At 44.8% G+C, this 24,621-nt stretch overlaps 1 protein-coding gene across 1 annotated transcript in view; it reads right to left on the bottom strand.

Annotated features, from left to right (window-relative positions):
* LOC121571085 (VPS10 domain-containing receptor SorCS2-like) overlaps nt 1-24,621 on the bottom strand; it is a 362,777-nt gene that overhangs the window by 25,835 nt on the left and 312,321 nt on the right. Inside the window, exons 8-11 of the mRNA XM_041882340.2 lie at nt 13,873-13,962; nt 7,391-7,570; nt 5,289-5,435; nt 4,367-4,469 (exon numbers count right to left, since the gene is read on the bottom strand). Coding sequence (XP_041738274.2) covers nt 4,367-4,469; nt 5,289-5,435; nt 7,391-7,570; nt 13,873-13,962 — 520 coding nt within the window. The remainder of the gene's footprint in view (nt 1-4,366; nt 4,470-5,288; nt 5,436-7,390; nt 7,571-13,872; nt 13,963-24,621) is intronic.

Here is a 24,621-nt window from a genome sequence, read left to right as displayed (position 1 = left end):
TCTATTCGGGTGGATAATCGAGTCCGAGAGCGAAGGAGGGAGAAGCAATGGGGTCCGTCCAATCGATCAGCTTCTCAGTTCCCAGTCGGGTCGGGTGGTGGACCAGAACACGTCGATCATTCTCCACCACAATGGATTAGTGGAGAGGTCCGCGCTCCCGATTCTGAACCCATGCAAGTGGGGCGGCACGGGTTAACCAAGGAGGAGCGTCAACATAGACGTAAGACCAACTGCTGCCTCTACTGTGGTAGCTCGGGACATTACATCTCCACTTGTTCCCGGCGGTCGTCAAACTGCCCGGCTCGCTAAAGTTGGGAGGACTTTTAGCGAGCCAGTTTCAACCTCTCAGTACCTCTGTCAGACCCCGTTTCCCGGCTACCCTTGTGAACAGGAATCAGAGCTTAGCGCTTAACGCTTTTATCGATTCAGGTGCCGATGGAAGCTTTCTTGATGCCGAGTTGGTGGAACAGCTGGGGCTTTCCAAGGAGCAATTGCCGGAAGCCATTGAAGCAACCACTCTGAACGGCAGTAGTCTGGCACGTATCACGATGAGGACTGAACCGGTTAAGATGCGGTTGTCGGGGAATCATTCTGAGATGATTTCATTCTTCATTCTGCCGTCTTCCCATGTTCCTCTGGTCCTTGGATACCCCTGGCTGAAGGAACACAATCCCACGTTCGATTGGGTGACGGGCAAGGTAACGAGTTGGAGCCTTGATTGTCATGCTAACTGTCTCAAGACTGCCTGCCCCCATTCGGTTCCCAGTCAGGTGATTGAGGCTAAACCCCCAGATTTGTCCCTGGTTCCCGAGACATATCACGATTTGGGGGAAGTTTTCAGTAAGCAGAAGGCTCTGTCACTCCCTCCCCACCGACCATATGATTGTGCCATCAACCTGGTCCCTGGAGCTGTCTACCCCAAGGGAAGGTTATACAGTATCTCCCGACCTGAACGTGAGGCGTTGGAGACCTACATCAAGGAGTCCCTAGCTGCTGGTCTCGTTCGTCCCTCGTCATCACCCCTGGGGGCAGGATTCTTCTTTGTGGGTAAGAAGGATGGCTCTCTTCGACCGTGTATTGATTATCGGGGGTTGAATGACATCACGGTCAAGAACAAGTATCCCCTGCCCTTGATGAGTTCTGCCTTCGACTCCTTACAGGGTGCTACGGTGTTCACCAAGCTAGACCTACGCAATGCGTATCACCTGGTCCGGATCAGAGAGGGGGACGAGTGGTTGACGGGTTTCAATACACCGATGGGTCACTTCGAGTATCAGGTGATGCCGTTTGGACTGACCAATGCTCCAGCGGTATTCCAGAGTATGGTGAACGACGTCCTGAGAGATATGATCGGTCTCTTTGTGTTTGTTTACCTGGATGACATTCTGATCTTCTCGAAGGAACCTTCCGACCACGTCCAGCATGTCCGGCAGGTTCTGCAGCGATTGTTGGAGAATCGCCTGTTCGTGAAGGCCGAGAAGTGCGAGTTTCACGCCCACACGACATCCTTTCTCGGGTACATCATCTCCAGGGGAGAGATTAGGATGGACCAGGAGAAGGTTAGAGCGGTTCTGGAATGGGCCCAGCCCGGTACGAGATTGCAGCTCCAGAGATTTTTGGGGTTTGCGAATTTCTACCGCAGATTCATCCGGGATTACAGCCGTGTGGCCGCTCCATTAACTGCCTTGACTTCCAGTATCAGGACCTTCAAGTGGAATCCGGAGGCGGATCGAGCGTTTCTGGATTTGAAGAGGCGATTCACCAACGCACCGATTCTCTCTCAACCGGACACGGCCCGTCAGTTCGTCGTTGAAGTGGACGCGTCTGATGTGGGAGTTGGCGCCATCCTGTCGCAGCGATGCTCCACGGACAGTAAACTCCATCCCTGCGCCTACTACTCTGTCGCCTTTCGCCTGCGGAGAGGAATTACGATGTGGGTAACCGGGAGCTTCTCGCGGTGAAACTTGCCTTGGAGGAGTGGCGCCACTGGTTGGAGGGGGCGGAGCAACCATTTATTGTCTGGACTGACCACAAGAATCTTGCTTACGTGCAATCGGCTAAACGCTCTCAACTCCCCGCCAGGCCAGGTGGGCGTTGTTTTTCGGACGATTCAAGTTTGTCCTGACGTTCCGACCTGGATCTAAGAACGGCAAGGCGGACGCCTTGTCCCGGATGTTCTCCAAGACGGAGGAGAGTGGGTCCAAGACCGAGACAATTCTCCCCGGAACTGCGTCGTGGGAGCTGTTAGGTGGAAGATTGAGGAGGAGGTGATGGCGGCTCTTCGGACGCAGCCCGGTCCCGGTAACGGTCCACCCGGTCGGTTGTTTGTGCCGGAGTCGGTTCGTCCTGCGGTCCTCAAATGGTCCCACGCCAGCAAGATGGCTTGTCACCCTGGCGTGGCTCGGACGATGGCGTTTCTTCGCAGACGTTTTTGGTGGCCTGCCATGGCCGAGGATACTCGGGGTTATGTTGCTGCCTGTCCAGTGTGTGCGCAGAATAAGAGTACCAATCGGCCCAGCTCTGGACTACTTCACCCCCTTCCTATTCCCCGGCGACCATGGTCGCATCTGGCCCTGGACTTTGTCACTGGGTTGCCCGCTTCTGAGGGGAACACGGTCGTTCTGACTATCGTGGACAGATTCAGCAAGTTCGCCCACTTTGTGCCAATTGCCAAGCTTCCCTCTGCCTCGGAGACGTCCGAGATCCTGGTTAGGGAGGTTTTCAGGGTCCACGGGTTGCCCAGTGATATCGTTTCCGACCGTGGCCCTCAGTTTACCTCTGCTGTCTGGAAGTCCTTCTGTTTGGCCATTGGAGCTACAGTCAGTCTCACATCTGGTTTTCACCCCCAATCCAATGGTCAGGCGGAGAGAGCCAACCAGAAGATGGAATCCACGCTACGCTGCCTGGCCTCTTCCAACCCCACCTCCTGGGTCTCTCAGTTGCCTTGGGTTGAGTATGCCCACAATACTCTCCCCTACATCTGCCACTGGTATGTCTCCCTTCCAGTGCCTGTATGGCTACCAACCTCCCTTGTTCCCTTCTCAGGAGAAGGAGCTCTCAGTGCCTTCTGTTCAGGCCCATATTCGTCGTTGCCACCGGACCTGGCATCGGGCCAGAAAGGCACTCCTTAGAGTTTCGGACCGGTATCAGCTCCAGGCGAATCGTCGCCGGATCCCCGCTCCCACCTACACCATCGGAGATAGGGTCTGGTTGGCCACACGGGATCTTCCTTTACGGACTGAGTCTAGGAAGTTGTTACCGAAGTTCATTGGTCCGTTTGTGGTGGAGAAGGTGATCAATCCAGTGGCAGTTCGACTCAAACTACCGAGGACGCTCAGAGTCCATCCCACCTTTCATGTCTCCTGCCTCAAGCCTGTCTTCCTCAGTCCTCTGTTGCCTCCTCCGCCTCCTCCTCCTCCTCCTCGGATGATCGGAGGTGGTCCTGCCTACACGGTGCGTCGCATCATGGATTCCAGACGGCGGGGCCGGGGTTTCCAGTATCTCGTGGACTGGGAGGGGTATGGCCCTGAAGAGAGGAGTTGGATTCCGCGGCGACAGGTCCTAGATGCTGACCTCATCAGTGATTTCTACCGCCTCCATCCTGGCGCTCCGGGAAGTCCGCCCGGTGGCGTTCGTCGGAGGGGGGTACTGTAACGATCCCGGCAGTCTGAGTCGGGTCCTGTCTGGTGACTAGTTTTTCCTGTTCGTGATCTCCAGTTTCCCGAGGGTTCGGGAACGCTCCCGGGGAGCTCTCTTGTTTTCCGCACCTGCATCCCATCAGCAATCTGCACACCTGGTCCTCATCATCACCCTTCTTAGGCTCTGGCCGAACATCCAGTTCCTGCCGGATCGTTAGCCATGAACAGTAGGTTTATCAGTGTATCAGTCCTAGAGCTTCTAGCGTTAGTTTTGTTGTTTTGTACCTTGTTGGTCTATTGTTTACTTACCTCCGTTTTTGTTCCATCTACAGTCACTCGTCCGGAACCTTCACCCTACCTCTGCCTGATGGTCGGCGGCTGCCGAGCCATCATTGGACCAACAACTGCACCCTCAACAACTCATCCACGCCGCCCGCTCTGTTCCCTGGATTATTCTGCACCTTTTGAATCTGTAATAAACCCTCACCTTCGTTCAACTCTCCTTGTCCTGGTCTGCTTCTGGGTTCTGTCTGAGGGAACTGTGACATTCCCAGTCTTAGTGTTAGTGTCCCCACAGGATGCTATAAAGGTGTCACATACAGAGAGTCATGCTGGGTTTCTAGGTAAAGCCAAACAACCAGAATGATTGGTCACAGTGTAACCATGGCCACTGCAGTAATGATGTAAGGACTACTGTCGCCAGGGGAGTGGTTGTCATGGTTACTCACCTGCGCCCATGATGAGTCCGGGGGCGGAGTCTTTGGTGTGGACGGTCCCTGATACGTAGGGGTTGTCAGCCCAGCGCAGGTGGAGGTGGAGGTGACAGTCAGGCTAGGAGAGGGGACAAAGAGGTCACATGAGTTATGTGACATTAAAGGGGCAGTATGTTGTGTGAACTATGGGGCATGTCTCTCTGTTGGAGTTATTACTGTGTAGGTAGCCATGTGGGTAACCCAACTATATCATCTCTCTCTCTCTCTCTCTCTCTCTCTCTCTCTCTCTCTCTCTCTCTCTCTCTCTCTCTCTCTCTCTCTCTCTCGCTTTGTCTCTCGCTTTGTCTCTCTCCACCCCCCCCTCTCTCTCTCTCTCTCTCCCCCTCTCTCTCCCCCCTCTCTCTCTCTCTCTCTCTCTCTCTCTCGCTTTGTCTCTCCCCCCCCCTCTCTCTGCTATTAAGCCTACATGGTTTATAAGACAGTAAAACATTAGCTGTCCTCTCCAGCTAGGCCTAGCCCCAGTACAGATGTTATCACTGAATCAAATCACCTGTATCTGGCAGTGTTACACCGTTTGTGTCATCTTGGCACCGCGGGGGTGATAGTGTTGTTGTCAGAGGACATAAAGCTGTCTCTCGGACCTGTCACCTGGCGACGCTGTGACGACCGGGGAGCAGAGATAAACGAGAACGGAGTAATGGGGGTTCTAAAATTGAGTTATGGTTCAACTTGAAATAGGGCTTTCTCTGTCTGAGGGACCTATGGCTAATGATGACTCAGACATCCAGCCCTGTAGATGTCCACGAGACCACGGTTTGCCGTTTTAATACTTTAAAACTGCATCCTTCCTGCCTTCCATCCTAGAAGTAATTACTTATGTGTAGGCTGATTGATGGGTATAAAGCTGCTGCATGTGGGCAGTGCATGGGTTCCTTACTGATTTGCAGTTGACCGGTTTGCCGGTCATGTCAGTGGTAGGCGGGGCTAGCGGTTCCCAGTCTCGGCCTTTGTTATAGGTGATGAGAGTCCTCACTTTGCCATCCACCTTCTGATTGGCCAGGAAGACCCCCTTGATCCCACGGACCTGGAAACCAATGACAACAGACATCTCAGTTATGGTATTATACTGTAGTGAGGTATAAAACTGATGTGGGATCAGTTTGTATAGGTCCTAGCTATAGTAAAAGCACAGGCTTGTAGAGAAAACTGTCCAGACACACATATCTATAATGTAACTTGTCAGCCGGTCCGGTCAAGAGAGACTACGTAAGGGGAATAGGCAATAAAACAAACTGTCTAGAAGTCTCCATCCCTCTCTCACTCCGCAATTCTCTCTATGAAACTCGTATCTACTGTATCTGATTACCCCTCTGTCTGTCTTGTCTTCCTCTATCTGTACCTGCAACATTATCTCTCTCTCTCTCTCTCTCTCTCTCTCTCTCTCTCTCTCTCTCTCTCTCTCTCTCTCTCTCTCTCTCTCTCTCTCTCTCTCTCTCTCTCTCTCTCTCTCTCTCTCTCTCTCTCTCTCTCTCTCTCTCTCTCTCTCTCTCTCTCTCTCTCTCTCTCTCTCTGAATGTACACATTATTATGTATGAGCCTAAATGTTTTATTTTGGCATCTCATCTCTGACAATGTTAAGTTTAGCTTTCCCTCCGTCTCCTTTCCTCTCTTTCTGCATGTATTTGGCTCTCGATCAATTCTGTTCTCTCTTTCTTTTTCTCCATCTCTCTCTCTCTCTCTGTGTGATGAGAGTGCAGCCTGGAGCGAGGGATTTGAGAGGAGAGGAGGAGAAGAAATGACTTCTGCAGTGCTGGCCCTCGGCTTCACGGACAACTGACTCCCCTCCTCTCTCCTAACACTTCCTCCTCTCTTCCTTTACTCTTCCCTCGCTCTGTTTGACTTCCCTCTGCCAGGAGACATTGTCAAAACAAACCTAGCGACAAAAAAAGACGAATGATGGCTTAACCATGAAACTAATAAGATATGTAAAGTGAAAAATATATATCTCACCCGTGGTTTTTCCATCACAAGGAGTGTGTATACTTCTTACAATAGCACAATGGAAAAGCACTTCAAAACCCAATTGGGGAGGTGTACCACGTATTCTCAATCTTAAATGAATCTTTTGCACGTATAACACTGGTGTCACAATCAGGATTACACAAATAGATCGTCATCATTATGCTGCAACCCTTTCCTCATAGAATGTGAGTGTGTTTTAAAAAACGATTTCTGTCTTGAAGCCACGCAGGCTTACAGTACATTCACCTTTTAGTCATTTAGCAGATGCTCTTATCCAGAGTGATTTACAGCAGTGAGTGCATGCATTTTTATACTTTTTATTTTCATACTTGTTCCTCTGTGGGAATCAAACCCACAACCCTGGTGGCATGCTCTACCAACTGAGCCACAGCTTAAGACCCACTCAAAGCCACAGGCGATCCAGACATCGCTCTCCGCTGCCATGGAGGTGGGACCACCTACCCACTGTTACCTTGGCAATGAATAGCAATGACGGAAGTCGTGTACGTGGGAACAACATTATGGAAATGAGCGATACACTCTGTTTAGCAGAGAGGAAAGAGAATAAATCATATGCAAATTAATTAAATCAGGTGTGTAACAACTCCCACCCAAACACACAAGGTAAAGATTTGGAGGGAAACAGCTAGGCAGTTTATAAGCAAGATCAAATGAACTGTGCTAACCTAACCGACCTATGAAGTGTCATACCGCCACCACGTTCTCATTGATCAGGGTGTAATGACACTGTCATACAGCTAGGGGGCAGGATCCTCTTCTCTCACCCGTCCTATACCATTCAGCAGAAAGTGACACAGTACAGCGAGTACATATATTTTATTATAAATTGGATGGTTTGAGTCCTGAATGCTGATTGGCTGAAAGCCGTAGTATATCAGACTGTATACCACGGGTATGAAACAAATGTGTTGTTTACTGTTATAATGAAGTTGTTAACCAGTTTATAATAGCTGCGCTCTTACCAGCTGAGCCACAGAGGAGCACCACAGGACTCACCTCCAGGATGTCTATAAGGACGCTCTCCTCAGGCTGCTTGGTGCTGCGGACGTTCTCCAACACCATGGAGTAGTAAACTCCTTGCGGGTCCGACTGGTACAGGTTGTAGGTGTCTGTCTGGTACCACTCCTGCAAGGCCAGGAACACCTGCTTCTCATCAGTACTCACTATGTGGACGTCCTGGGGAGGGAGAGAGAGATGGAAGAAGGGATGGGGAGAGAGAGAGAGGGGAGAATGATGAGGGGGGGTAGATGGGTTAAGGGAAGATGAGTTAAGTCAACTTTGATTTGAAATCAGTCTTTTCATGAACTAAAAGGGAAGGAGACAGTGAGAGACAGAGAGAGAGACCGCCAGCGAGAGGGAGACAGACAGAGAGAGAGATAGAGAGAGATCATCAAGAGAGAGAACCAACAAGAAAGTCAACACCTTTGACAGCAGTATTCTCATACTCATTAACCTCATATCAAGGGTGACACAAACCAATAACCAACGACACAGGAGTACAAGAACACTTTCGGCGGGTCACAAAAACCCAGATGTCCCAGTCATAACCTGTCTCCTATACTTATGCAAATGAGTTCTTCAGTCAGTTAGAAACAGAGTGTCTGAGGTACGGAGCCTGAGTCAGCATTCCCTGTGATTACATTAACATGGCATTGGAGATGGACACCAGATAAAGACATTAACTTCAGGAGAAGTTATCAGAGAAAGGCACTGCAGCACCTCCACACATTGACACTCTACAACCTCACTGAGACAACTCAATGGGCCAGTTTCCCAGACACATATTTAGCCTAGTCGTGGAGTAAAAAAAAGTATTTTCAACTGAGATTCTCCATAAAGCATGCTTTCAAGTCCCGGACTAGGCTTAATCTGTGTCCGGGAAACCGGGCCGGCCCAATATGTCTTAACTGCACTATTAGGAGTTGTAGGGTCTGTTAATAGTAGACATACTCTAGTTCAGTTAATCAGCAAGCTACTGCAAAGAACTGGCGCAAACAACTTCCTTACAAAGTCCTGGACTGCGGACATACTGCTGGTTTTGTTTCTCCGGCACTGTAAAAGGAAGCACTGGCAAACATAGCTGGCATGTTTTTCTTTGAGGTAAAACACAAACTGGGTCATGGTAAATTTGGGTGAACGAACACTCAGCCATCGTGTAACGTGCCCCCTGGCAGGATTTTATTCATCAATAGTGAAGGAGGGGAGGGATACAGATAGAACACAGTATTTCCTCAGGGTTGTGCTCTTTCACTCTCTGCTGAGTGAGGGTTGTAACAGTCTGCTGAGTTTATAAAATTTATTTTTTACCTTTATTTAACTAGGCAAGTCAGTTAAGAACAAATTCTTATTTACAATGATGGCATACACCGGCCAAACCTGGACGACGCTGGGCCAATTGTGAGCCGACCTATGGGACTCCCAATAACGGCCGGTTGTGATACAGCCTGGAATCGAACCAGGGGTGTCCGTAGTGACGCCTCAAGCACTGAGACGCAGTGCCTTAGACCGCTGAGACGCAGTGCCTTAGACCGCTGCGCAACTCGGGAGCCCAATTGAGGGCTGTAACAGTCAGGTGTAGGAAGGATGTAGCTCAACCCCTAGCCAACTCAGAAAGCATTCACTAGTATTTTCAATCAGGGAGATCGAGGATAGTTGGTGTGTGTGTGTGTTTGTGTGTGTGTGTGTGTGTGTGTGACTGTGTGTGTCTGAGTAGGTTTTGTCTCTTTATGTGACTACGTGTGAGTAGGTGTGTGTATGTGACTATGTGTGAGTAGGTGTGTTTATGTGACTACAGACAGAGAGGGAGAGAGTGGAGTTATGTAGATATATAGGATATAGACAGAGAGGGAGAGAGTGGAGTTATGTAGATATATAGGATATAGACAGAGAGGGAGAGAGTGGAGTTATGTAGATATATAGGATATAGACAGAGAGGGAGAGAGTGGAGTTATGTAGATATATAGGATACAGACAGAGAGGGAGAGAGTGGAGTTATGTAGGTATATAGGATATAGACAGAGAGGGAGAGAGTGGAGTTATGTAGATATATAGGATACAGACAGAGAGGGAGAGAGTGGAGTTATGTAGGTATATAGGATATAGACAGAGAGGGAGAGAGTGGAGTTATGTAGATATATAGGATACAGACAGAGAGGGAGAGAGTGGAGTTATGTAGATATATAGGATATAGACAGAGAGGGAGAGAGTGGAGTTATGTAGATATATAGGATACAGACAGAGAGGCAGAGAGTGGAGTTATGTAGGTATATAGGATATAGACAGAGAGGGAGAGAGTGGAGTTATGTAGATATATAGGATATAGACAGAGAGGGAGAGAGTGGAGTTATGTAGATATATAGGATACAGACAGAGAGGGAGACAGTGGAGTTATGTAGATATGCTGTGTACGAGCAGCTCACACACACACACCACTCCATACAATATGCAGTCTATATATACACAATAGTACACATCCTGTTTGTTGCTTTGGAGGTAAACTATGGTCATTGATGAACTAGCTCTTTCCGTGGCCAAACAACATGTGTTTGACCGTGCTGCCAACAAGTACACCATGCATTATCCTTAGGGTGGATTGGGAAGTCAGATAGCTAAAATAAGCCTGTATATGTGCTCAGGTGTGCAAACACACACCAAAACAAAGGATTACGTTGCAGAATCCTACTGTGCTATGTTTCTCTGTATGATGTCATTTGTTGGAATAGCTAGCATTATTCACACAAAAGGAAGCGGCGAACACAACGGTTGAGAGTCATGATCTCATCTTGCCTTTTTAAAAATTGTACTTATGCTAGCGTTGACAGAATACTATGTGTTGGGATTGACAGTTATAGGTTGAGTTGTGCCTTCGGGAGGGAAACTGTTTCTGGTTCAAAGTACAACAAAGTAGTGCATTATGGTCCCTGATGACTAAACAAAATAACAGAATAGAGAATGTAGTATTAGATGTGGGATGTAGTGTACACTACCGGTCAAAAGTTTTAGAAAACCTACTCATTCAAGGGTTTTTCTTTATTTTGACTATTTTCTACATTGTAGAATAATAGTGAAGACATCAAAACTATGAAATAACACATATGGAATCACGTAGTAACCAAAAAAGTGTTAAACAAATCTAAATATATTTTATATTTGAGATTCTTCCAATAGCTTTGCTTTGATGACAGATTTACACACTCTTCACATTCTCTCAACCAGCTTCATGAGGAAGTCTTGAAGTTTCTTCAAGTGCAGTCACACTTACTGCACTGTCGGAGCTAGAAGCACAAGCATTTCGCTACACCCACATTAACATCTGCTAAACACATGTATGTGACGAATAACATTTGATTTGATTTGATTTGAAAAACCATCAAGCGCTATGATGAAACAGGCTCTCATGAGGACCGCCACAGAAATGGAAGACCCAGAGTTACTTCTGCTGCAGAGGATAAGTTCATTAGAGTTACCAGAAATTGTAGCCCAAATAAATGCTTCACAGAGTTCAAGTAACAGACACATATCAACATCAACTGTTCAGAGGAGACTGAGGGAATCAGGCCTTCATGGTCAAATTGCTGCAAAGAAACCACTACTAAAGGACACCAATAAGAAGAAGAGACTTGCTTGAGCCAAGAAACAATGGACATTAGACCACTGGTAATTTGTCCTTCTGTCTGGATTCCAAATTTGAGATTTTTGGTTCCAACTGCTGTGTCTTTGTGAGAAGCGATGTGGGTGAACGGATGATCTCCGCATGTGTATTTCCCACGTAAAGCATGGAGGAGGAGGTGTTATGGTGTGGGGGTGCTTTGCTGGTGACACTGTCTGTGATTTATTTAGAATTCAAGGCACACTTAACAAGCATGGCTACCAAAAGCATTCTGCAGCGATACGCCATCCCATCTGGTTTATGCTTAGTGGGACTATCATTTGTTTTTCAACAGGACAATGACCCAACACACCTCCAGAATGTGTAAGGGCTATTTTACCAAGAAGGAGAGTGATGGAGTGCTGCATCAGATGACCTGGCCTCCACAATCCCCCGACCTCATCCAAATTGAGAAGGTTTGGGATGAGTCGGACCGCAGAGTGAAGGAAAAGCAGCCAACAAGTGCTCAGCATATGTGGGAACTCCTTCAAGACTGTTGGAAAAGCATTCCAGGTGAAGCTGGTTGAGAGAATCCCAAGAGTGTGCAAAGCTGTCATCAAGGCAAAGGGTGGCTATTTGAAGAATCTCAAATATAAAATATATTTTGATTTGTTTAACACTTTTTTGGTTACTACATGATTCCATATGTGTTATTTCATAGTTTTGATGGCTTCACTATTACTCTACAATGTAGAGAATCGTAAATATAAAGAAATACCCTTGAATGATTAGGTGTTCTAAAACCTTTGACCGGTAGTGTAGCATCTGTCTCTGTGTGTGGTCAAGATACACATGATGGGATGGGGGGTCTTTCAGCCTCACTTACTCACTCACACTCTCTCTCTCTCTCTCTCTCTCAAGGCTGGGGGAGAACACTGTTGACAATTCATTAAACTTCCGCATGAGCATAAATTACAACAAAGCGTATCTTTGCATAGCTGAATGGAGAAACCTCCTCAATCGGTTAGCATCCTGGCTGATGTTTGTGTGGGAGAATGAGACTCTGGTGCAGCTGTCACTGTGTGGCTTTGTCTTGAACCCGAGAGTATAGCGTAGCAGACTTTCTAAAGAGAGAGAGAGACAGCAGACAGTATCCTTCCATTCATCCCCATAGAGACACACTTCAAGACACACTCACAGAGGCTAACTGGGGGTAGAGACAGATGAAAAGACATAATAGGAGGGACTAGATTGTGTGTGAAGAGAGAGAAAGACAGAGAGAGAGAGTGAGAGAAACAGAGACTGGAAGAGAAAAGGCTGACTGACCACCAAGCTTGTCAATATAGAGATAGAGATGAAAAGAGAAAACAATTAAAAGAGGGGAATATACTGAGTCACTTTACAAACTACCTGGACTAACCTGTACCCCAGCACATTGACTCAGTACTGGTACCCCCTGTATATAGCCTCGTTATTGTTGTGTCATTTTCTTGTGTTTCTTTTTGATTATATATATATATATTTTTTTTAAACTTTAGTTTATTTAGTAAATATTTGCTTAACTCTATTTCTTGCACTGCATTGTTGGTTAAGGGCTTGTAAGTAAGCATTTCACGGTAAGGTCTACACCTGTTGTGTTCGGCGCATCTGACAAATACAATTTGATTTGATTTGATTTGAGAGAGCGATGGAGATGGTTAGATAGAGAAGGAGGAAAGAGATAAAGTGCACAAGAGAGAGGAAATGAGAGAAAGAAAGAAAGAACGAAAGAAAGAAAAAGCGACTGGAAGAGAAAGGGACAATAACGCCTTATGATTTCACAGTCTAGCAGCTATTCAGACTACCAAACAAACAGTGTAGACAGTGGCTGTTAATCCATAACTTCAGGAGGCCTAACTCCACTCTCAGATTGGTTTAGCATTTTTTTTAAAGCTTTTCAATAATTCATAGTGGAAAACAAGGAGCTCAGCAACCACAACATGTTCCTATTCTACTCCATTATCTCTCTCTCTCTCTCTCTCTCTCTCTCTCTCTCTCTCTCTCTCTCTCTCTCTCTCTCTCTCTCTCTCTCTCTCTCTCTCTCTCTCTCTCTCTCTCTCTCTCTCTCTCTCTCTCTCTCTCTCTCTCTCTCTCTCTCTCTCTCTCTCTCTCTCTCTCTCTCTCTCTCTCTCTCTCTCTCTCTGTCTCTCTCTTTCTCTCTCTGTCTGTCTCTCTCTCTCTCTCTCTCTCTCTCTCTGTCTCTCTCTGTCTCTCTCTGTCTCTCTCTGTCTCTCTCTCTCTCTCTCTCTCTCTCTCTCTCTCTCTCTCTCTCTCTCTCTCTCTCTCTCTCTCTCTCTCTCTCTCTGCTCTTTATCTTGCTCTTGACATAATGTATCTGCTCAATCAGCTGCTAAGACTTTATATAGTGAGAATGTAGAAAATCCTGACTACATACAGCAGACCTCTCCATGGCCTCACCTTATCAAAGGGATCTGCTTCCCAATTCTCACTCTCATCCCCTCAGGATGATACTCAAGACAACCTCTGTTTCAACCATTCAGTGAAACCATGAGTAATCAAATACAAGACCCGCAAAGTGCTGTGGGGTAGAATCTAAGTAATGTGTGTGTGGTGTCTTGTATGTGTATGTTAGTGCAAACGACATTGACTGTTTATTTTTCTCTCTAGTGAGGTGGAAAGCATTTCAATAACACTCAGCCAGCGACACGCTAAAACCGTCCCCTGAGCCACAAAAAGGTTCCCATCTGTTTTGAAGAGCAACACATTATGCCCCTCAGTCTGTGACTTCCTCACTACAATGGCATGTATGTTAAGTATAATAACACGGTATTGGAAATATTTCACTTGTATTGTGTAGGGCTGGGGTCTGTTCCATGTCAAGGTACTGTACCTTTGGTAGGGCGTATTTAGGGAACCTCATCTGGACAAACTCGTTCCGTCGATATGAGACGTAGTGCTTGGTGCGATTTCCTGTGGTCACCTAGGTAACAGACAGAGAGGGAGAGAGAAACGCACCATGTCAATGACTAACTCCATGTCTCTCACACCACACTGCACATACCATGTTCCTTATGACTGGTCTACTATACTTCTCCCTTCTGAAAGGAAAACCAGAGAGCATGAGAGATAGGAGAAAGAAGAGAGAAAGCGAGAGAGAGAGACAACGTGAGAAAAAAGGTGCACACCAGAAACCTAACCACCACAGGTGTACAGGAGGTGCCCACACTGTGGAGTTCACCATCTGTTATTCCCAGAGTCATACAGTGCCTTGTAAAAATATTAATCACCCTTGCATTACAACCTGTAATTTAAATTGATTTATATTTGGATTTCATGTAATGGACATACACAAAATAGTCAAAATTGGTGAAGTGAAATGAAAATAAATAACATTTCAAAAAATTATAAGAAATAAGTAACGGAAAAGTGGTGCGTGCATATGTATTCACCCCCTTTGCTATGAAGCCCCTAAATAAGATCTGGTGCAACCAATTACCTTCAGAAGTCACATAATTAGTTAAATAAAGTCCACCTGTGTGCAATCTAAGTGTCACATGATCTGTCACATGATCTCAGTATACAGTTGAAGTCAGAAGTTTACATACACCTAGGTTGGAGTCATTAAAACTCGTTTTTCAACCACTCAACACATTTGTTTTTAACAAACTATAGTTTTGGCAAGTCGGTTAGGACATCTACTTTGTGCATTACACAAGTAATTTTTCCAACAATTGTTTACAGACAGATTATTTCACTTATAATTCACTGTATCACAATTCCAGTGGGTCAGAAGTTTACATACACTAAGTTGACTGTGCCTTTAAACAGCTTGGAAAATTCCAGAAAATGATGTCATGATAGGCTAATTGACATAATTTTAAGTCAATTGTACCTGTGGATGTACTTCAAGGCCTACCTTCAAACTCAGTGCCACTTTGATTGACATCATGGGAAAATCAAACCTCAGAAAAAAAATGGTAGACCTCCACAAGTCTGGTTCATCCTTGGGAGGAATTTCCAAACGCCTGAAGGTACCACGATCATCTGTACAAACAATAGTACGCAAGTATAAACACCATGGGACCAAGCAGCCGTCATACCTCTCAGGAAGGAGTAAAACGAGTTCTATATCGACATAACCTGAAAGGTCGCTCAGCAAGGAAGAAGCCACTGCTCCAAAACTGCCATAAAAAAGCCAGACTACGGTTTGTAACTGCACATGGGGACAAAGATCGTACTTTTTGGAGAAATGTCCTCTGAAACAAAACAAAAATAAAACTGTTTGGCCATAATGACCATCGATATGTTTGGAGGAAAAAGGGGGTAACTTGCAAGCCGAAGAACACCATCCCAACCCTGAAGTATGGGGGTGGCAGCATCATGCTGTGGGGCTGCTTTGCTGCAGGAGGGACTGGTGCAATTCACAAAATAATGGCATCATGAGGATGGAAAATTATGTGGATATATTGAAGCAACATCTCAAGATATCAGTCAGGAAGTTAAAGCTTGGTCACAAATGGGTCTTCCAAATAGACAATGACCCCAAGCATACTTCCAAAGTTGTGGCAAAATGGCTTAAGGACAACAAAGTCAAGGTATTGGAGTGGCCATCACAAAGCCGTGACCTCAACCCTATAGAACATTTGTGGGCAGAACTGAAAAAGCGTGTGTTAGCAAGGAGGCCTACAAACCTGACTCAGTTACACCAGCTCTGTCAGGAGGAATGGGCCAAATTTCACCCAACTTATTGTGGGAAGCTTGTGGAAGGCTACCCGAAACATTTGACCCAAGTTAAACAATTTAAAGGCAATGCTACCAAATACTAATTGAGTGTATGTAAACTTCTGACCGACTGGGAATGTGATGAAAAGTCAAGGGGACTGAATACTTTCCGAATGCACTGTATTGTCACGCCCTGACTCAGGGGACTCGTATATGTTGAGTCAGGGTGTGTATATTCTTTGTTGTGTATATTCTATGTGGGGTATCTAGTATGTATAGATCTATGTTGGCCGGTGTGGTTCCCAATCAGAGGCAGCTGTCGCTCGTTGTCTCTGATTGGGGATCATAATTAGGCAGCCGATTGGCACTGTCTAGTTGTGGGATCTTGTTCCGTGTAAGGTTTGTTGTTTGTTCAACCTTTGGACTTCACGTTTCGTTTCGTTTGTTGTTTTGTCGTGTGTTTATAAGTTAAATAAACATGTACGCATATCACGCTGCGCCTTGGTCTGTCACGCTCGTTCAAGGACGGGTCAGACCAAGGCGCAGCGTGATATGCGTACATGTTTACGCTTGTCCTCTCTGATTGGCTGATCCCACCTCAGCATGAGACAGCATGACTTCATCATTACCCAGCAGCATTCTTTTGGGATTTGCATGCACTCTCTCTCTCTCTCTCTCTCTCTCCCCCTCTCTTTATCCCTCCTCTCTCTCTCTCTCTCTCTCTCTCTCTCTCCTCTCTTTCTCTCTGCTGAGGTACAGTGTTCTGCAGAGCTCGTCTCTCTCTTCTCCTTTGTTTGTTACAGTGGCTTGCGAAAGTATTCACCCCCTGTCACGATCATTATAGGAAGCGGACCAAGGCGCAGCGTGATAGGCGTACATTCTTTATTGGTGTACACAACACGAACCAAAACAACAAAACGATACGTGAAGTCCTAGGTAATACAACAAACCATACGGAACAAGATCCCACAACCTAACTGGTGCCAACAGGCTGCCTAAGTATGGTTCCCAATCAGAGACAACGAGCTACAGCTGTCTCTGATTGGGAACCACCCTGGCCAACATAGAATCTAAACGATCTAGGACAAAACATAGAAAACTATAACATAGAAAATCCACACCCTGGCTCAACATTTAAGAGTCCCCAGAGCCAGGGCGTGACACCCCCCTTGGCATTTTACCTATTTTGTTGCCTTACAACCTGTAATTAAAATAGATTTTTTTGGGGTTTGTATCATTTGATTTACACAACATGCCTACCACTTTGAAGATGCAATATATTTTTTGGGGTGAAACAAATAAGAAATAAGAAAATAATACAGAAAACTTGAGCGTGCATAACCCCTCGGGGTGATGAGATATGTTGGGTTTGACCAGACATAGCATTTTCCTTGATGGCCAAAAAGCTCAATTTAGTCTTATCTGACCAGAGTACCTTCTTCCATATGTTTGGTGAGTCTCCCACATGCGTTTTGGCGAACACCAAACGTGTTTGCTTATTTTTTTCTTTAAGCAATGGCTTTTTTCTGGCCACTCTTCCATAAAGCCCAACTCTGTGGAGTGTACGGCTTAAAGTGGTCCTATGGACAGATACTCCAATCTCCGCTGTGGAGCTTTGCAGCTCCTTCAGGGTTATCTTTGGTCTCTTTGTTGCCTCTCTGATTAATATCGCCCTTGCCTGGTCTGTCAGTTTTGGTAGGCGGCCCTCTCTTGGCAGGTTTGTTGTGGTGCCATATTTTTTCAATTTTTTTATAATGGATTTAATGGTGTTCTGTGGGATGTTCAAAGTTTCTGATATTATTTTATAACCCAACCCTGATCTGTACTTCTCCACAACTTTGTCCCTGACCTGTTTAGAGAGCTCCTTGGTCTTCATGGTGCCGCTTTCTTGGTGGTGCCCCTTGCTTAGTGGTGTTGCAGACTCTGGGGCCTTTCAGAACAGGTGTATATACAGTTGAAGTCGGAAGTTTACATACACCTTAGCCAAATACATTTCAACTCAGTTTTTCACAATTCCTGACATTTAATCCTAGTAAAAATTCCCTGTCTTAGGTCAGTTAGGATCACCACTTTATTTTAAGAATGTGGAATGTCAGAATAATAGTAGAGAGAATGATTTATTTTAGCTTTTATTTATTTTATTTTATTTTCTTCTTTCCAATACCTTGACTTTGTTGTCCTTAAGCCATTTTGCCACAACTTTGGAAGTATGCTTGGGGTCATTGTCTATTTGGAAGACCCATTTGCGACCAAGGTTTAACTTCCTGACTGATATCTTGAGATGTTTTTTCAATTTATCCACATAATATTCCTTCCTCATGATGCCACCTATTTTGTGAAGTGCACCAGTCCCTCCTGCAGCAAAGCACCCCCACAGTATGATGCTGCCACCCCCGTGCTTCACGGTTGGGATGGTGTTCTTCGGCTTGCAAGTCACCCTCTTTTTCCTCCAAACATAACGATGGTCATTATGGCCAAACAGTTCTATTTTTGTTTCATCGGACCAGAGGACATTTCTCAAAAAAGTATGATCCTTGTCCCCATGTGCAGTTGCAAACCGTAGTCTGGCTTTTTTATGGCGGTTTTGGAGCAGTGGCTTCTTCCTTGCTGAGTGGCCTTTCATGTTATGTCGATATAGGACTTGTTTTACTGTGGATGTAGATACTTTTGTACCTGTTTCCTCCAGCATCTTCACAAGGTCTTTTGCTGTTGTTCTGGGATTGATTTGCACTTTTCGCACCAAAGTACGTTCATCTCTAGGAGACAGAATGCGTCTCCTTCCTGAGCGAAATGATGGCTGCGTGGTCCCATGGTGTTTATACTTGCGTACTATTGTTTGTACAGATGAACATGGTACCTTCAGGCGTTTGGAAATTGCTCCCAAGGATGAACCAGACTTGTGGAGGTCTACAATTTTATTTCTGATGTCTTGGCTGAATTCTTTTGATTTTCCGATGATGTCAAGCAAAGAGGCACTGAGTTTGAAGTACATCGACAGGTACACCTCCAATTGACTCAAATGATGTCAATCAGCCTATCAGAAGCTTCTAAAGCCATGACCAATTTTTTCTGGAATTTTCCAAGCTGTTTAAAGGCACAGTCAACTTAGTGTATGTAAACGTCTGACCCACTGGAATTGTGATATAGTGAATTATAAGTGAAATAATCTGTCTGTAAACAATTGTTGGAAAAATTACTTGTGTCATGCGCAAAGTAGATGTCCTAACCGACTTGCCAAAACTATAGTTTGTTAACAAGAAATTTGTGGAGTGGTTTAAAAACTAGTTTTAATGACTCCAACCTAAGTGTATGTAAACTTCTGACTTCAACTGTACCTTATTTACATAAGTATTCAGACCCTTTGCTATGAGACTCGAATTCCATTGATCATCCTTGAGATGTTTCTACAACTTCATTGAAGTCCACCTGTGGTAAATCCAATTGATTGGACATATTTGGAAAGGCACACACCTATCTATATAAGTTGAAAGTGCATGTCAGAGCAAAAACCAAGCCATGAGGTCGAAGGAATTGTCCGTAGAGCTCCGAGACAGGATTGTGTCGAGGCACAGATGTGGGGAAGGGTACTGACTTATGTAAAAGTGATATTTAAGTTTGGTATTTTTTTTATGAATGTACAAACATTTCTAAGAGCTGTTTTTGCTTTGTGCTTATGGGGTATTGTGTGTAGATTGAAGAGGGAAAAAAACAAACAATTTAAGATTTTTTTTAGAATAAGGCTTTAACATAACAAAATGTGGAAAAAGTCATGGCGTCTGAATACTTTCCGAATGCACTGTACCACTGGCTTGAGCAGCTGTCATTTCACTAGTGTGTGTGTGTGTACACAGTTGCGTGTGTCTATGCATATCTGTGTGTGTCTGTGTCTGTGTCTGTGTCTGTGTGTGTGTGTGTGTGTGTGTTTTGAGGAATGGCTGTGTCCCCCTGGGGATAATAGTCCAATCTTTTGTTGATACTGACCCTGCATGGGCCTCCACACTAAATGAAATTTTTAAATGCACTCTCTCTGTCTCCTCCACTCTCTCTCCCTCTCCCAATTTCTCTCACACACTCGGATTGAGTAACATTTTTGTAAAAAAAAAAAAAAAAGATATGCTCTCTCTCTCTCTCTCTCTCTCTCTCTCTCTCTCTCTCTCTCTCTCTCTCTCTCTCTCTCTCTCCCTCTCTCTCTCCTCTCTCTCTCTCTCTCTCTCTCTCTCTCTCTCTCTCTCTCTCTCTCTCTCTCTCTCTCTCTCTCTCTCTCTCTCTCTCTCTCTCTCTCTCTCTCTCTCTCTCCACTCCCCATAGTGTCTGGTCTTATCACAGGATAAGCTGGTAGCTGTAGCTACTATAGATACTACTATAGCTACTATTATAGATACTACTATAGCTACTATTATAGTTACTACTATAGCTACTATTATAGCTACTACTATAGCTACTATTATAGTTACTACTATAGCTACTATTATAGATACTACTATAGATACTACTATAGCTACTATTATAGTTACTACTATAGCTACTATTATAGCTATTACTATAGCTACTATTATAGCTACTACTATAGCTACTATTATAGCTACTACTATAGCTACTATTATAGTTACTACTATAGCTACTATTATAGATACTACTATAGCTACTACTATAGCTACTATTATAGTTACTACTATAGCTACTATTATAGCTACTACTATAGCTACTATTATAGATACTACTATAGCTACTATTATAGATACTACTATAGCTACTATTATAGTTACCACTATAGCTACTATTATATATACTATTACACTATAGCTACTATTATAGCTACTACTATAGCTACTACTAAAGCTACTAATATAGCTACTATTACAGTATAGCTACTATTATAGCTACTACTATAGCTACTACTAAAGCTACTATTATAGCTACTATTACAGTATAGCTACTATTATAGCTACTACTAAAGCTACTATTATAGCTACTATTACACTATAGCTACTATTATAGTTACTACTATATGTACTATTTTAGCTACTACTATAGCTACTATTATATTTACTACTATAACTAGTATTATAGCTACTACTATAGCTACAACTAGAGCTACTATTACAGTATAGCTACTATTATAGCTACTACTAAAGCTACTATTATAGATACTACTATAGCTACTATTATAGCTAATATTACACTATAGCTACTATTATAGCTACTACTATAGATACTACTAAAGCTACTATTATAGCTAATATTACAGTATAGCTACTATTATAGCTACTACTATAGCTACTACTAAAGCTACTATTATAGCTACTATTACAGTATAGCTACTACTATAGCTACTATTATAGATAATATTACACTATAGCTACTATTATAGCTACTACTATAGCTACTATTATAGATACTACTATAGCTACTATTATAGATACTATTATTTTTTAATTATTTTTATTTCACCTTTATTTAACCAGGTAAGCCAGTTGAGAACAGGTTCTCATTTACAACTGCGACCTGGCTAAGATAAAGCAAAGCAGTGCAATGAAAACAACACAGAGTTACATATGGGGTAAAAAAACATAAAGTCAAAATACAACAGAAAATATATATACAGTGTGTGCAAATGTAGCAAGTTATGGAGGTAAGGCAATAAATAGGCTATAGGGCAAAATAATTACAATAGTATTAACACTGGAATGCTAGATGTGCAAGAGATTATGTGCAAATAGAGATACTGGGGTGCAAAAGAGCAAAATAAATAACAATATAGGGATGAGGTAGTTGGGTGGGCTAATTTCAGATGGGCTGTGTACAGGTGCAGTGATCGGTAAGGTGCTCTGACAACTGATGCTTAAAGTTAGTGAGGGAGATAAGAGTCTCCAGCTTCAGAGATTTTTGCAATTCGTTCCAGTCATTGGCAGCAGAGAACTGGAAGGAATGGCGGCCAAAGGAGGTGTTGGCTTTGGGAATGACCAGTGAGATATACCTGCTGGAGCGCAGACTACGGGTGGGTACTGCTATGGTGACCAATGAGCTAAGATAAGGCGGGGATTTGCCTAGCAGTGATTTATAGATGGCCTGGAGCCAGTGGGTTTGACGACGAACATGTAGTGAGGACCAGCCAACAAGAGCGTACAGGTCACAGTGGTGGGTAGTGTATGGGGCTTTGGAGACAAAACGGATGGCACTGTGATAGACTACATCCAATTTGCTGAGTAGAGTGTTGGAGGCTATTTTGTAAATGACATCGCCGAAGTCAAGGATCGGTAGGATAGTCAGTTTTACGAGGGCATGTTTGGCAGCATGAGTGAAGGAGGCTTTGTTGCGAAATAGGAAGCCGATTCTAGATTTAACTTTGGATTGGAGATTCTTTATGTGAGTCTGGAAGGAGAGTTTACAGTCTAACCAGACACCTAGGTATTTGTAGTTGTCCACATACTCTAGGTCAGACCCGTCGAGAGTGGTGATTCTAGTCGGGTGGGCGGGTGCCAGCAGCGTTCGATTGAAAAGCATGCATTTAGTTTTACTAGTGTTTAAGAGCAGTTGGAGGCTACTGAAGGAGTGTTGTATGGCATTGAAGCTCGTTTGGAGGTTTGTTAACACAGTGTCCAATGAAGGGCCAGATGTATACAAAATGGTGTCGTCTGCGTAGAGGTGGATCTGAGAGTCACCAGCAGCAAGAGCGACATCATTGATATACACGGAGAAAAGTGTCGGCCCAAGAATTGAACCCTGTGGCACCCCCATAGAGACTGCCATAGGTCCAGACAACAGGCCCTCCGATTTGACACACTGAACTCTATCTGAGAAGTAGTTGGTGAACCAGGCGAGGCAGTCATTTGAGAAACCAAGGCTATTTAGTCTGCCAATAAGAATGCGGTGGTTGACAGAGTCGAAAGCCTTGGCCAGGTCGATGAAGACGGCTGCACAGTACTGTCTATTATCAATCGCGGTTATAATATCGTTTAGGACCTTGAGCGTGGCTGAAGTGCACCCATGACCAGCTCGGAAACCGGATTGCATAGCGGAGAAGGTACGGTGGTATTCGAAATGGTCGGTGATCTGTTTGTTAACTTGGCTTTCAAATACTTTCGAAAGGCAGGGCAGGATGGATATAGGTCTGTAGAAGTTTGGATCTAGAGTGTCACCCCCTTTGAAGAGGGGGATGACCGCGGCAGCTTTCCAATCTCTGGGGATCTCAGACGTTATGAAAGAGAGGTTGAACAGACTAGTAATAGGGGTTGCGACAATTTCGGCGGCTAGTTTTAGAAAGAAAGGGTCCAGATTGTCTAGCCCAGCTGATTTGTAGGGGTCCAGATTTTGCAGCGCTTTCAAAACATCAGCTGTCTGAATTTGTGTGAAGGAGAAGCGGGGGGGGCATGGGCAAGTTGCAGCGGAGGGTGCAGCGTTGGTGGCCGGGGTAGTGGTAGCCAGATGGAAAGCATGGCCAGCTGTAGCAAAATGCTTGTTGAAATTCTCGATTATTGTAAATTTATCGGTGGTGATAGTGTTTCCTAGCCTCAGTGCAGTGGGCAGCTGGGAGGAGGTGCTCTTATTCTCCATGGACTTTACAGTGTCCCAAAACTTGTTGGAGTTAGTGCTACAGGATGCAAATTTTTGTTTGAAAAAGTTAGCCTTTGCTTTCCTGACTGCTTGTGTATATTGGTTCCTAACTTCCCTGAAAAGTTGCATATCGCGGGGGCTATTTGATGCTAATGCAGTACGCCACAGGATGTTTTTGTGCTGGTCAAGGGCAGTCAAGTCTGAGGAGAACCAGGGGCTATATTGGTTCTTAGTTCTGTATTTTTTGAATGGGGCATGTTTATTTAAGATTGAGAGGAAATTACTTTTGAGGAACAACCAGGCATCCTCTACTGACGGAATGAGATCTATATCCATCCAGGATACCTGGGCCAGGTCAATTAGGAAGGCCTGCTCGCTAAAGTGTTTTAGGGAGCGTTTGACAGTGATGAGGGGTGGTCGTTTGACCGCGTACCCGTTACGGACGCAGGCAATAAGGCAGTGATCGCTGAGATCCTGGTTGAAGACGGCTGAGGTGTATTTAGAGGGTATGTTAGTCAGGATGATATCTATGAGGGTACCCATGTTTACGGATTTAGGGTTGTACCTGGTAGGTTCGTTGATAATTTGCGTGAGGTTGAGGGCATCTAGTTTGGATTGTAGGATGGCCGGGGTATTAAGCATATCCCAATTTAGGTCACCAAGCAGTACGAACTCTGAGGATAAATGGGGGGCAATCAATTCACATATGGTGTCCAGGGCACAGCTGGGGGCTGAGGGGGGTCTGTAGCAAGCGGCAACAGTGAGAGACTTATTTCTGGAAAGGTGGATTTTTAGAAGTAGAAGCTCAAACTGTTTGGGCACAGACCTGGATAGTATGATAGAGCTCTGCAGGCTATCTCTACAGTAGATTGCAACTCCACCCCCTTTGGCAGTTCTATCTAGACAGAAAATGTTATAGTTGGGGATGGACATTTCAGAATTTTTGGTGGCCTTCCTGAGCCAGGATTCAGACACTGCTAGAACATCAGGGTTGGCAGAGTGTACTAACGCAGTGAATAACTCAAACTTAGGAAGTAGACTTCTGATATTTACGTTCAAGAAACCAAGACTTTTGCGATTACAGAAGTCAGCAAATGATAGCGCCTGGGGAGTAGGAGTGATACTGAGGGCTGCAGGGCCTGGGTTAGCCTCTACATCACCAGAGGAACAGAGGAGGACTAGAATAAGGATACGACTAAAGGCTTTAAGAACTGGTCTTCTAGTGCGTTAGGTACATAGAATAAAGGGGGCAGATTTCCGGGTGTTGTAGAAAAGATTCAGGGCATTATGTACAGACAATGATATGGAAGGATATGAGTAAAGTGGAGGTAAACCTAAGCGTTGGGTAACAATGAAAGAGATA

Source organism: Coregonus clupeaformis, chromosome 8 (assembly GCF_020615455.1).
Source record: "Coregonus clupeaformis isolate EN_2021a chromosome 8, ASM2061545v1, whole genome shotgun sequence".
Lineage (NCBI taxonomy): Eukaryota > Metazoa > Chordata > Actinopteri > Salmoniformes > Salmonidae > Coregonus > Coregonus clupeaformis.
The sequence above is the reverse complement of the archived record's forward strand: the minus strand, read 5'-3'. Positions and strand labels throughout refer to the sequence as shown.